The 15,042-nt window shown below is 39.9% G+C and overlaps 1 protein-coding gene across 1 annotated transcript; it reads right to left on the bottom strand.

The window, feature by feature from the left end:
* Window positions 1–3,152: 3,152 nt before the first annotated feature.
* LOC109201082 (uncharacterized) lies at window positions 3,153–9,897 on the bottom strand. The gene is made up of 2 exons (XM_019356621.2): window positions 8,975–9,897; window positions 3,153–3,189 (listed from the first exon to the last, which is right to left on the bottom strand). Exons 1-2 carry the CDS (start codon window positions 9,837–9,839, stop codon window positions 3,179–3,181), a joined length of 876 nt encoding a protein of 291 aa, XP_019212166.1. The 5' UTR covers window positions 9,840–9,897; the 3' UTR covers window positions 3,153–3,178.
* Window positions 9,898–15,042: the final 5,145 nt, after the last annotated feature.

The raw sequence follows: 15,042 nt of genomic DNA, 5'->3' as shown, positions 1-15,042 counted from the left end.
GTGGGTGTGGGTCCCAATCAGCCAGGGTTTCGGGTGAGCTCATTGTGAAACCTTGCCCCACCCTATCATGTGATTTCCTGAGGTCAGGAAATCACTCCCAGATGTGAGTGGGCGAGTGTGTCTGGGGAGGGAACTCAAAACTGGATATAATGGCAGACAGTTGGTGTCGTAAACCACCGCCTCTGTTCAAAGATGGTCGCTCACAGTGGACGTAAATGGCTCTTTCACTCCTCTTTCAAACCATCTGTCCTCTCTGTCCAAAATGTGAACATTGGCATCCTCGAAAGAGTGACCTTTGACCTTAAGATGCAGATGAACTGCTGAGTCTGTCCTGTGGAGGTGGCTCTTCTATGTTGTGCCATGCGCTTGTGAAGTGGCTGTTTGGTCTCCGATGTAGAGGTCTGGGCATTCCTCGCTGCACTGTACAGCATACACCACATTGTTAGTTTGTGTTTAGGAGTTTTGTCTTCGGGTGAACCAGTTTCTGTCTGAGTGTGTTACTGGGTCTGAAGTACACTGGGATGTCGTATTTGGAGAAAACTCTCCTGAGTTTCTCTGATACACCGGCTACATAGGGGATGACAACGTTGTTGCGTCTGTCTTTCTTATCCGCCTCGCTGGTGTCTGATTTCTTTTCTGTGAAGCTGGAATGCAGGCACACTGGACGAGCTTGTTCTAAAAAATACAGAAAAGGGAACATTTTATTTGTGTTAAGGCCTAAAAACTACAAATAAGTTATACAATGAACAATATTGAAATACCTTATAGTGCTGCAGGCCACATAACCAGAATCCAGAGCAATCTCACACTCACATGATGGTGAGGAAAGACATGAGCTCTGCAATGAGGTTTGAATGTCTCAGTTGGACACTGAAAACTCAGAAGACAGCAATACCTGCACAGAGAGACAGAGTAGAAAAAGCATAGATTTGTAATCCATAATGTGAATTAAAACTCAAAAAGTGTCAACAAGTATAATCATTTGAGTGTGGAATTATTTATGCAATAAACAGGATTTTAATTAATTAATGAATTAAAACACTGACATTTTTTATCAAAGATAAAGAATCATACCTCTCTCTGCTCTGAGGATCACTGAGCATCTCTGACAGGAAATACAGTTTCCTCAGTATGAGTCATCATTGATGGTCTCAGAGTTTGTAGTGTGGCAGCATGATGATGGTCTCCAGATCAGGCAGGAGGTCAGTGATGGGTGTGTCATCTTCTCCATTGAAGACACACTGGTATGGCAGTTCATAACACAGCAGTCTCCTGTGGCATGTAGTTATCTGTGCAGTCCAGCACTGATGATCAGGTTTGGCTCAGCAGTTCATGAAGATGGGGTTAAGATGTTGTTGTTTCAGCTGAGGATGGTGAAGTTTGAAGGTTTTGCCACAAAGGAGACTGTGCCCTGTCTGAAAAAATACATCTAACAAAACAGTGCTTATAACACCACCCACCCAGCTCAGCCCCCAAGTGTCTATGTAATGCTGGTATGGGTGTCGGTTACTAAGTCTAATTAGTGCATCAGAAAGCGTGGCTACACCTAAAGCCCACACTTTCTAATGTCTTTGTTTATTAGCAGCTTTTTCCAGCTGCTCAGAGAATTCTGACTTGGCCTTTATCCACCCAAACCCAAACCCACCCGGATAAAGGCCAAGTCAAACTCACACACCATACAAGCATTACATAGACACTTGGGGGCTGAGCTGGGTGGGTGGTGTTAAACTGTCGTCGGGAACTTTCAGAAAACTATCCATTTACTTCTAAATCAGTTTTTATACATATTCTGTAAGCTGTACTAATGTTTTTCTCTACATAATGTATCATTATAGACATCTCTGGTAGCCTAAAGATAGTTTAAAACTTTTGACATTTTTTACCTGTAAAACATGATAAGCAAAAACTCATTCATCACAAAAACTTTGATTCTACAAAATCTACTATAATCAAGAAAATATAATTGTCTGTATTTATTCATGTGACCCATAATAAATACCTGCATTTATCTGGGATTTATTTATTTACTATTTCATATTTTAAAGCCCTTGGAGGGGAAGATCTCGTTTGTTGAGCTACATACGTCACAGTAAAAAGATTTAGTCATTTAAAACATGAGAATAAAAAAAAATGATGTTGGTTTATCAAATGTTGCAGCACATTTCAGATCAGAGGTGCATGATAGCAGAAAGCAGATCTCCCTGCTCTGCATGAAATTCAGCAATGATTTGGTGAAATGATTAATAACATTGCAATAAGAAAGGGTCTTCTGACAGACAGAGTAGTGAAGACCCTTTTTCAATGAAAAATCTTTTTCATGCTCTACAATCAGTAAACTCTGTAACAAACATGATCTGTAATTGTTTCAAAACTCACCAGACGACTTCATGATTGGCTCAAGGACAGGACACAAAACACAGGGTTGTGGTAACTGTAATATGTTCTCAGGACACCTGAATGAAGACTTTGCTGTGGCTGAGAAATAAAAATGAGGTCAAGCAAGGTGTTCTTGTCTGTAGTGGCAGAAGTGATCAGCTGTGAATACCCTCTCGACTGAAACTGCTCCAGAATCTGTTTTCTTCCACTCTGTAACTGGTTTTCATTAAAATCTCCACACACAATTATTGGGTGACAGTCCATTATTTCAAGTGAATCTAAAAGACTTACCAGGTTTTGCATGAATGGTGTCAAACTGTAGTCTGGAGGTCTGTACACAACAGCAATGAGCGCAGGGAATGGAGCCTGAACCTTCAACACTAAGAACTCAAGATCAGTGACATTATGCAGATACTGTTTTACCTGAACCTGAAAATGATTCCTCAAATACACAACAACTCCTCCACCACTTCTGCTGGCCATGTGAGGAAAGTTTGTGTAGGACACATGTCTGTTGCGTTTGAACATAGTGTAGCCGTCCAAATGAAGACTGTCTGCAACAAAGGAGCCTTGGAGGTGAGACTCAGTGAGACACAAAACATCTGCTAAGCACATTTCATGATGACTCTTGATGTCACTGATGTGAGATGGCAAACCCTCCGTATTGTGATGGATCAGTGTAAGAGTGTCAAGTCTGTTGGCTGTTTCTCTGACCTGAAGAAGAGGCATCATTTCCTCAACACTGGCTTGTCTCATGGTTTGGAGTGCTGCAGTTACCTCGGGATTGGCGTAAATCTTTTTCTCATCCAAGTCCTGCAAATAGAGTCCACTGAGAGATGTCACCCTGCTGAGAGCAACATAAGCCATACCTGGTTCAAAAATGTTCTTCATTGAAACTACAGCTGTCTGTGTTGTAAGACCCTGAGTTTTGTGAATTGTGCAGGCAAATGCTAGCTTTACAGGAAACTGTCTGCGTACCGCTCCTTTAAACTTCAGACTCTCCTCTGCTCTCTCAATGTAAACCAGATCATCAGATGCTGCATTAGCACTGCGGTTGCTTCTTACAGACTGCCGGTTGTCCATTCTGAGCCCCAGTTTAATTATGTGTCCATCATTTTCAGATCTCACCACCTTTACCAGTATACCAAAAGCACCATTGACTAAACCGTTTAGTGTGTCCAAGTTTCTGGTCAGCATAACTCGAGCTCCTTCTGCAATGTTCAGAGTGTCAGGTAAATCATTTCGCCCACCTGTAAATGGTTTGTCTCTTCGTGCCATTCTGCCTGTACATTTATCCTTCTGGAAATCGTCTGCAGTGATGATTATAATGTTTGAATGAAGCTTCTTGAGTGTATCTGTGTTATGGGATTCAACATTCTTGTTGGTGGCATAAATGTGTAAGACCTCAGTTGGACATTCTTCTGGTGCAGTCACGGCCTGTGACAACAAATCTCTGTCACACTGAGAAAGCTCATCTGTCTTTTCTTTGATTCTAATCCTGTTCAGCATCTCTGCAAAGGCGACATCATCTTTCTGACGCATGATCTCGGTTAGAGTGATCATCTGAAAATGTTCCTGCCATAGGTCAATCTGTTCTGGATCATAAACACAGAGAGGTTTAGACTGTCGCACTGGTGGCAGCTGGTAAAAATCTCCAACAGCTAAAACTGACATTCCACCAAAAGGTCTCTGAGTGCCTTTGATTTGTTTCAGTCTTGCATCCACATAAGCAAAAAGGGGTTTTGAAACCATTGAAATCTCATCAATAACAATAATTTCAGCATTTATAAGCTCAGATCTGACTTCATCCAGTTGGTTACCAAGTCCTTGAATGGGTGGTTTCAGACTCCTGGGTAGTTTCAGTAGAGAATGTAATGTAGAGCCATTGATAGAAAAAGCTGCTGTCCCGGTAAATGACGTCAGTAAAACAGTTGGATTTGATATGTCAGCTTCTTCTGCATTAGCAGGCAGTCTGCTCAGGATCTTTGATGCTTCAGAGTGAATACATTTAATCAGATGTGACTTTCCAGTTCCTGCACCACCGTTGATATAGAAGAAAAATGGATCTGGGTTCAAACCACAAACTCGCTGAATACACCAGTCTCTAATGGCATAGAACACACAGGCCTGCTTCTGGTTCAGATTCTGATACATTACACGTACCACAGCTGGATCAACTGCAGGTTGTTCTCTGATGGCTCTGATCTCTGTTACAGCATCAGACTGACGACTGTAGTCAGGGACATTCTCCTGTTCGTTCTCATCATCAGAATGTCTCTCAGGAAGATTCTCATCACATTGCAACCTCACAACTTCAGATTCAGGAGCCAGATTACACCATTCATCAATCACAACATCCCTATTTTGTTCAAACTCTTCCAGTGCACTCTCAATATCCTCAGAGTTCTTCTCATACTTGTCTTTATTTCTTTTCACAATCCTTTTCACAGACTCACTGTGGTCTGAACATGGAAGTCGTACAAAACCCGAGTTGTAGAAGGACTGATAGGTTTGGAACCCTTGTGGTTTCAGTTCCTGCTCTGATCTGTGTGGAAGGTAAAGTCTCAACAGCCGACCATAATATTGCTCAGGATCTTTTTCCTGTGAACAGTGGTAATACCTGATTATAGCTGGTTTATCATTCTTTCGCCTTTGTACAAATCCAAGCTGGTTTAGAAGAGGAAGCACATCTTTTCCTTCATTTGGACCACTCACCAACCGGCACAGTGCAGCAAAATCAGCCAGTGACATTTCCTCATATTCTGGTGTCTCAGGTCTGCATTTGTATTTATCACTCAAACTTGTCATCCAAATATTACAACTGTCATGTGTTGTGGTTTCCAGATAGCTCATGGGGCGACTCATTTTTACTGGGTTATCATCTGTTGGTACAAATACAACACTGCGGGAACATTTTTTCATTTTTAGGCCACAGACTCGAGTCACACACTCCTGTGCGCTGATTTCTCTCTTTTTTGAGTAAGCCTGCATCACAGCTCTCATTTCATCACATTCATTGACCGTGTTCTTTGCAGAGTTATCAATAACTGTCTTCAGGTATTCAGAGAGGCCAGATTCTTTCTTTGTTATATATTTACAGAGGTATTCTATACATGAATAGGCATTCAAGATTAATGAGACATCTAAATTAGAGTTCCAGGCTTCAAGCAGGTCTGGGTTGTAATTGTTGATCCAACAGTCCTTTGGGTCACGTTTCAGAATAAGAGCTGTTTTCTTGTTTATGTCTTGGAGGCATTGCTCATACTCATTCATTGTCAAGTTGCATCGTGACAGAATCTGCTCTATGGTGAGAGAAGCAGCTTCAGGTTCCTTCAGCAGGTTCATCAAAGGTCTGAGTTTGGCTTTTGCAGCTTCAGTGTCTGAATCCTCATCCTGTCTCACAATCATTGTTCTTGTGGCTGGTGGTTTTGGAAAGCCAAATCTACAACCAGAGTTCACACTCTTAAAGCATGTCTTTGTGTGGTTTTTGCTGTGCTTTTGTAGTTCAGCGACTTTTTTGTGCAGTTCAGGCTGTTTTTCTGGATCAGGGAGTTGAGCTGAGATGTATCTGTCCACAAAGTCACAGACAGTTTGGTCATCATCCACATCTACTTCTACCTTTTCTCTAATCCACAGCAACATATGTATATGTGGACTGCCTCTGTGCTGGAACTCAACTCTGTAAAAGTAATCAATGATTTCACCAAGGGGCTGTGCAGGAGAAAAAAGCAAATCTCTGAACAAAGCCTCAACACGCTTATCAAACATTCGCATGGTGGTTACTGGATTTGATCTTAGAATTTCACACTTTTCTGACCAGTCCAGGGCTTCAAAATCAACCTCTTCACCTTGCTGTCTCTTTATTGCTTGAATCACTTCAGCCATCTCATCTCAGCAGCAGAGAAAGTGACAAAGAACTGAGGTGTTCCTATTTGACGAACCATACTGAATAAATCTCTGGTAGTTTTCTGCCAGTAAGCTGGAGTTCCTCTGAGTGGCTGCATAAATCTGATTGCATCTTTATTTCTTACCAGCTTCTCTACTTCTGTCTTACTTTGTAACATTCCTGATGTGATTTTGCGTCCATCTTTGGTCATAGTTTTACCTTTCCTTAGCTGTATTGTCATGCTGGAATTAGCCAAGTGTATTTCAGTGACAAACTGTGAGAAAAACAGGTAATTTGTATCTTTAGCAAATCTTGCATCAATGTTGAAAAGCCTTGACTTGAAGTAAGCACTCGGTGTGAGCTTGAGACGTCTCTTTTCATCCAGTGTATTCTGACCAGTAGGAAACTGCACAGGAAATGCCATGGCTTCCAAATGAGGAGTTCTGAAGAAGCTAACAGGATTGTTTCTTTCTGCAGGAGCCACACAATATGTGTTATCAGTGAAAGAGAGAATCTCTTCTGAAATGTCAACAGGCTGCAGACAACTTTCTAGAGCAAAACCTCCATTGTTCAAATCACTTTCTGGTTCATCTGGATTTTGTTCCTCTGGTTGTTCATCACAAGATTGCATATTAATATCTTGCTCACTTTCAGACTCACTTTTGCATAAAAGGGCATCTTTTTCATAGTTGTCAATTTCCATTAAATCTGCTTCATCATAATCATCACTTGCCATGCTGGCTTCATCACTGCTGTCATCATCAGGTAACGTTGGATCACAAAGCAATGCATCATCTCTGATAACAATATCTGTGTACTGTGGGTGAATTTGTTTGAGTTTACGCAGGGCTTGAATGAGTTTAGACCAGGTGACAGTCTGGAACAGCTGATGGCCTTTGTAGCACAGTCGTCTTTTCAACTTGATCCTCATTATCTGTGATTGGCTTCTGAGCCGAGGTAAAGAGTCAACTGTTTGTTGGACCTCAGATGGTACACACACCACATTACCACGTATGAGTCTCTGTCTCCCCTTTGGAAGAGGAATAATCTTAGCAAATGGTATGCATTTGGCAATCAGATGTCTCTCCAGAATGTTGAGATCACACAGTTCAGCTGGAATATCCTGCAGTTCTAAACCATTGACAGCAGCAAGCCTGGGCATGCATCCACTTTTGAGGGAACTGTGACACGTGTGACAGATATACTCCTTTTTTCTCTCAATAGGAAAGTTGCAGTGATCATTACATGCTTCATCACACATATGAACAAATTTACCAGTTAGACACTGATGAGCTACAGTTTGGTGTTTTGAGTAATTTTCTCTTTTGCAGATTTTCACCTGATTAGGAAAAGAAGCTTTTAGACAAACAGTACAAACATAAGACGGTGCTGATTTAATGTTTGATCTGAAACAAGATATGGCCTCATTCATTAAACTGTTATCTGGATGACACTGTGAACTCTCAGCTGGTCGATGCATCTGGCGATATTTCCGTTTTATGTTCATTGCACATCTGATATTATGCATCTGTCTGAAAGAAAAACCGTTCCAATATTTTACTCTCATTCTTTCTCTCATATTGTCCTTGTGTTGTTGATGAAATTGTCTCTCTTCTCCATAACGCTTAGTCATGTAAGATAGTTTTTTCTTTTTAAATTCTTCGCTTTCTTTATATAGGTTAGAAACATATGACCTCATGTAAGCTTTATGTTTCTCTCTGAATTCAGCACAAGTTCTGTATATTCTTCTTATACGCTCTTTCTGCTTTTCTCTGAATAGGGGAGACTCTCTATATGTTCTTGTTATACGTTCCTTCTGCTTTTCTCTGAATAGGGGATTGTCTTTATATGTCCTTATGACACATTCTCTTTTTCTCTCTCTCATTTTAGCACTTTCTCTATACATCTTTCTAAAATGTTCTCTCTGTTTCTCCTTATAGGTAGCATTTAATTTATACAGTTCATTTTTGTACAGACTCCTTTTCTGTCTCTGATCAGGATCATTACACTTCCTGGTTGAGTTTTTTTTCTTTGTCTTGAAGCTTTCATCAAACCTGTACATCTGCCTTTCTTTCTTTTTCTGATTTTCCTTTCTCTGTGGTAGTTTTTCTTGGGCTAATATTCTTCTCCTTATTTTTCTCTTTTGCTGTTTATTATATTTCAGCAGTTTTTGTGAAAGTTCCTCTGTTGTCTTAGTTAAACAGGAGGCAATGTTTGAATCATTCTGAGGAACAGAATCTGATGTTACCTGCGTTTCTCTCACAGAGGATGCAGGTGTTTCTTTTTCTAAATACTCAGAAGGAAGATGGTTGTTTTCAGTAGCAGCTGTCTCATTTGAATAATCGACTCTGGATGATGTCACTTCAGTGGTTAAAGTGTCTCTCACAGTCTTCTGTGTCTGGTCAGTAGATGTTTGGGAGTTTATTTCATGAACAGCTTCATTTAAAGCTGGTGCTGGAACAGTTGTAGCTGTTTGTCTGTTTTCATCAGCATCTCTTTGGTCAGCAGCGTTTCCACTGTGAAACTCGACAGGCTGTAGCTCATAAGTGCAGGATGGGGCGATGCTAAACATTCGGTACAAACGTTTGATCCTGTCAATCATGTCGTTGAGACATGTGAATCTTAACATGACTGCAGTTCCACCACTTACACTTAGCGACAATGGCATACCAGTAGACTTACGTGGGTGAGGGTCAAAATATGCATATTCACCTGAAGTCAGCCTGCAAACAGCGATGACTGTTCCTCCCATGACTAGCAAAGCGTAGCGAACGTCTGAAGCCAAACACTGTAGTCCTTGTTCAAGGCTCAGAAGGTGATCTGTACCATCAAATGTGCCGTAATGAGCAAACTGAGACATGTCGACTTGATACTCGTGTCTGCGGCTGGTGACCACTGTGGGAAGCTCATCAGTGGCTAGAAACACGCTGTTCACAAACCTCTTTCTGGCATCTGAATGCATGGCATGGCCTTTGTCCAACACACGGTTTAGATCTGCTCTGGTAATAAATTCATCCTCGTGTAAGAATGACAGGAAAACCAAACTGTTAGCCATGCATTGCTGATTCCGGTACTTTCCATACCTAGGAGAAGCCTGGCTTTGGGACGCACAGATGCTACTCACTCGTGGACGACTTTCACTGTTTGTAACCTGTACATGAGACTGTCCTGAAGCTTGTTCATCATGCTGTGTTTGTACAGTTAGCTGGGGTTCAGTCTGGATTACCTGCATAACTTCAGGCTCTGGGACAGACACTGAGGGAACACCTCTCTTTACCACATCTGCATAAGACACTGTGGCTGTCTCACCATCATGCTGTGTTTGTACAGTTACCTGGGGTTCAATATGGATTACCTGCATAACTTCAGGCTCTGGGACAGACACTGAGGGAACACCTCTCTTTACCACATCTGCATAAGACACTGTGGCTGTCTGAACACTGCTCTGCACTTCAGTGCTGGGAAAAGTTGAAACACACACCTTTACCTGCTCACTGCTCTGAGAAACATTCACCTGTTCTTTCTCCTTCTGACGTCTAAGCTTCTGGGACTGAGACCTTTGACCTTTTCTTGGCATTTTGCTGAAGTACAACCTGGAGCTTATATGTGGTTATACACAAATATAAACAAAACTGAACCTTGAAACACAGAAAAATGTATAACTCCTCAAGTTACTGTTAAATCTGAGAAATGTACTATTATACTACTTTAAAATGTTTTTATGAATATATAAATAGACGTTAAGCTGATTTGTACTCCAAACTCAAAATAAAGGAAATTCAAAGTTCTCTGGAAACAATTTGGTCCGTTTTATTGTAGCTCTTTTAGAAACTGTATAATTTCACTTATATTTTTTTTTAACCAGACTGATAAATAAGTACAACTTCTGTAAGATGATATGCAGAATAAATCTCAATCAACAGGCTATAATAAAAGTCTTAGCTCTTAAGGGAGTTTATGTAAATCTTTCAGATATCTAAAATTTAAATCAAATATATGGAGCTTTGGTGGTGTGGTGATAACATGACAGGTGATGAGGATTCTTCAGCTGGATGTTCTGCAGCAGTCAGGAAACAGGAAGTCTGGGTCCTCAGGCACTTCTCGATGACAATACTAACTGAATACTTACACTGAGTGACAAAATGGGTTTGTCCTTAAATAATAATACTATAAACTTGCAGTCAAATATTATAGCCAACGAAACAGACTAGCAAAATGTATTTGGATCTAATTTATTATTTATCTGAATGTATGTATTACAAAAGAACCAGATTATCTTATTACAAATAAACTTATAAAAAGGTGATATTTTATACAATGTATCAAAGTAAGCCAAACTAGCAGTGTTAATTCCAAAGTCTAATGCAAAATTAAAATGACTAATGTAGGGCTGTGTAAGTAGGTTCTACTATAAGTTCTACTGTACTGTAATTCTACTACTGTATATTCAACTTGTAATTTCCAGCAAAATGACTGAATGTGAGAGAGCTTAATGACAGGAAAGAAGGAGCAGTGAGAGCAGAGATCTCTCAGAATTCTGTAACAGATCAAGTACTGGTAACTTGGATTTCTGAAAACTTGGATTCTGAAAACTTGGATTTCTGAAAACTTGGATTCTCAAATTAGATAGAGCAGTAGAGATAGAGGGATACAAGATAGAATGGCTGTCAAATTAGATAGAGCAGTAGAGATAGAGGGATACAAGATAGAATGGCTGTCAAATTAGATAGAGCAGTAGAGGATAGAGGGATACAAGATAGAATGGCTGTCAAATTAGATAGAGCAGTAGAGGATAGAGGGATACAAGATGGAATGGCTGTCAAATTAGATAGAGTCGGGAGAGTGATAGGATAGACAGAATTGCTTATAATGATAGAGAGAGAGAGGATCTTCTGGAGCAGGTCACCTGTAAGACACAAAAGGCCTGGAATTAGTCGTATTTCCAATATGCTTGGATTTACCATATTCTTCAGACTATATGGCACACCTAAAATCCTGTCATTTTCTCAAAAAACATACAATGTGCCTAATGTATCAATTCTGGTTATGCTTACTGACCTCGAACGGGATTTCTGTGGTACACAGCGCTCAAAATTCTGTCAAATATTTTAGTAAGACTTCGGTAAGCTACAAAGCTGCGCTGCTTGATGTATTGTCAGAGCATTATGGCTACCATAGTCAGGACCCTCGATGGGTAATTTGTACGGTGCTTCAACATAACATTATGGTGTGTGTACAAAGACCTGGCACATGCTAAGAGACATGCTTATGAAGCAGATTTCAAACTGATCAACCCATGAAGAGTTTGATGGATTTGTGGATGAGGAATGAACTGAAAAAGTGAGTGTATTGTTCTGTATTTTATGTGTTACAACTGAACAGTGTTGAGAGAGTTGTTGTGAATGACTTGAATAAAGTTTGACTTATCTGACTGTTTTGTTTGGCTTAATCTGCCTTAAAAACAGACTTGTTTATTGACGTTATGCCTTATAATTTCAAAAATACAGTACATGTAGGGCTTTAAATACTAAAGAGTTCTACAGTAAATTATTAGACTGAACAGAATGACAATGTTTAACAAATGATGGTGGAACTGTTATAAGGACATTTTTGCGTTCTATTAAAACAATAAACTAAGTCTATAAACTCAAACCAAGACGTGCTGCTACAGTAACTTACTGTAAATATTATATGGTCCAAATAAACCCGCACACTGAGGTTACAGCAGACAGTTTCAGGCCTCCTGCTTTAAACACTTTATATCCATTAAACTCAAAATTATTTATTGACTGGCCAAAAAGAACACAAACTTTCTCACATTTGCCTAAAAACATCTTGATGATCAGCAAGAGCTGTGCGGACTCACTGTACTAAACTGAATCTTCTAAAGTGAGAGAAATATTTCAGAAAAACACCAGCATTAAAGTCAAACATGGTGCCGTTACTGTGATGGTCCAGAGTTCCCTTACTACTTCAGGACCTACATAAACTCATAAGGTCCTGAGCTTAAGTTTAATCACACTTGGGATCTGAAGCACACAAGCAAGTCCAACGGAATGTCTTGGTGTAGACCAGGGGTCTGCAACCTTTTACACCCAAAGAGCCACTTGGACCCGGTTTCCACGCAAAAGAAAACACTGGGAGCCGCAAATACTTTTTGACATCTAAAATGAAGATAACACTGTATATATTGTTTTTTACCTTTGTGAGAACAACTAAGGTGTTCTGCTTATGAAATCCATGAAGTGCTACAGAGAAAATTACATTTTATTTATGTAATCAACACATTTTGAACTCTTAAAGAAATATAACAAAAGCAAAGACACCCAGCTGAACTAAAATGATCCATGTAGCAAACAAAAACTGTTGTGAGCCTCCTCCCTTATATCTCCTTTGGGCTTTTGGAGCCTTGACCTGACTTTTAAAAAATAATTGGTAAAAAAGCTCTATGCTGCTGAAAAATGAAAAATAGATATTTGCAAAATTCTGCCTAAATATGTATTTTACCTGGTTAATGCGTGCGGCGGGGGCGTGGTCTGCAGCGCCGCTGCAGGGAGGCGGACGCACCTGAGCGGCACCCGCAATCACGCCTGGCCGCCTTAAAGTCTGTGCTCTCTCTGCTGTTGTTGTTGGTGGTGTGTGCGCGTTCATGCAAACATCGTCGGGTCTGCCGTGATGTGTTTACAATGGGACTTCTGCTCACAGCGTCTGCTAATCGGTGCTGTGCGAAGTCAGTTTACGCAGGACTGTAAGCTGTCATCTGTGAGGTGTGAGCAGTGTTTGTCTTTAACATAGTTCACGGTGGAGCTGCTGACATAATGTGGATCCGAAGATCCATAATTGGCTTACCTGGGGTTGGAAGTCTCGATAAATGCACGGCGTTTCGGCGGGAATACCGGCTTACACGAGTGTGACGCTTATATTGAGCGAGGAAAAAAATAATAGAATATAATTTTATATTTATATTTCAATATCACAATAATCTTCCAATTTAGAACTACAAGTTTAAAAGAACTAACATAAATAAAATACACTTCAGCGAAATACTTCTAATTTATTTTCCCAAACCACGCGGAGCCGCACTATAAGGACTAAAGAGCCGCATGCGGCTCCGGAGCCGCGGGTTGCCGACCCCTGGTGTAGACTAATCAGAATCTCGACTTTAATGAAATTGAGATCCTTGAAATGATTTCAAAACACTATTTTGGACCTTAATTAAGACAACTGAAATTCAAACAGCAGTCGCTTTCTAAACTATCGGATTTGTGCCGTTCACACTGTCATACCATGATACCATCACTGATACCAACATGACAAAAAAATCTGATTTGATGCGCTTTCGCCTGCAGTGTGAACTGCACTCAGGCCAGTCACTCACGCAAAATACTTCTAGCGTTTTGACTTCATGCTAATTCATAAGTGGAATGAGAGAGAAAATAAAAATCGATAGCTGTGGTGCTCTTAAGTGTTTAAGGTACCACCTATACTCACACTTAAATCCACAAAAATAAGGAGAAATCGAACAACTGCATAAAGATATATCTGACATTTAACTATGTTTGGACTTGATAAGCCATCAAAAATTAAAATCAGACATTAATGGGCTATTAAACTTCATTGACATTTTCTGGGGCAGTCAGTGGTCCTGTGTGGGGGCTTTGCTGCTACAGATTCTAAATCCTGACTATTTGTCTTTGCCCATGAGTGAATGGCAAGATAACACAAATAGCCAAACTACTGTAAGTAAATTACTAAACATTACCATTACTGTCTACTTACCAGCAAAGGCAAAACCAAAGATCTGTTCACTCTGTGTAACAAAAGACAAAGAACAAAAATACAGGATCAGACAACTCCAATCAGCATTAGAGTCAATACTGCATCACTCTCTGTAGTCAAAAACATTCTGGAAACTTCTTTGTTTACCACAGCTGGAATACAAACAACAACAACAACAACTCTCCTCTGTTTTCTTTTTCTGCACCCTAATAAAGATTATCATCTTCATAAAGGTAATATGTAGTTTTATCCATTTGCAATAAGCCACACAAGTTTCTGAGTCATGTAATGCTCCAAAGTTTAGGTTCAGTTACATAAGAGAGTAGATATCGTAACCAATGATTTGCTACACCTAGCACTGCACACATCATCAAATGGTGATGTCACAATTTAAAAGTAGGCAACAATCACAAATGATAGCTTGTATGGAATGTTTGTAGGCTTTAACATTTGAGGTGGCCTGCATTCAAATTCTATTGACACAATAAAAACAAACAGAGTCTATAAACTTACACCAAGATGTGCTGCTACAATAACTTACTGTAAATATTATATGGTCCAACAAAACCAACACACTGAGGTTAGAGCAGACAGTTTCAGGCCACTCTGTATGTATTTTGGCAAAATGAGAAATTTGGAGACAGCTAGTTTCTACACAGCAGTTTCTACATATTTCAGTCACATTTGGGGCATGTTTGATACACAGCAATAAGCACTCCACTAAATCTATGATAAAGTTATCATAGCTGATATTAAGGCCTAATTAGCAAAATTTAGTATGATGATAATTTCTTTGTAGATCATGTCATGATAAAAAGAACAGAAATGAGTGCTGTATCTGAGCTGTTGCATGTAAGATCTTTGCTGGAGATTCCCACATTTCTTAAACAAACAAAACAAACAAACATGACTTTCAGACACAGTTCATCTTTTGTAAATTAGGCCAGGATTATTTTCAAAAAACAGCCTTGATAAAAATATCAGGCCACTATAAAATTTCT

This window comes from Oreochromis niloticus, unplaced genomic scaffold, assembly GCF_001858045.2.
Source record: "Oreochromis niloticus isolate F11D_XX unplaced genomic scaffold, O_niloticus_UMD_NMBU tig00002097_pilon, whole genome shotgun sequence".
In the NCBI taxonomy this organism is placed as follows: Eukaryota; Metazoa; Chordata; class Actinopteri; order Cichliformes; family Cichlidae; genus Oreochromis; species Oreochromis niloticus.
This window is presented reverse-complemented; position numbering and strand designations above follow the sequence as displayed.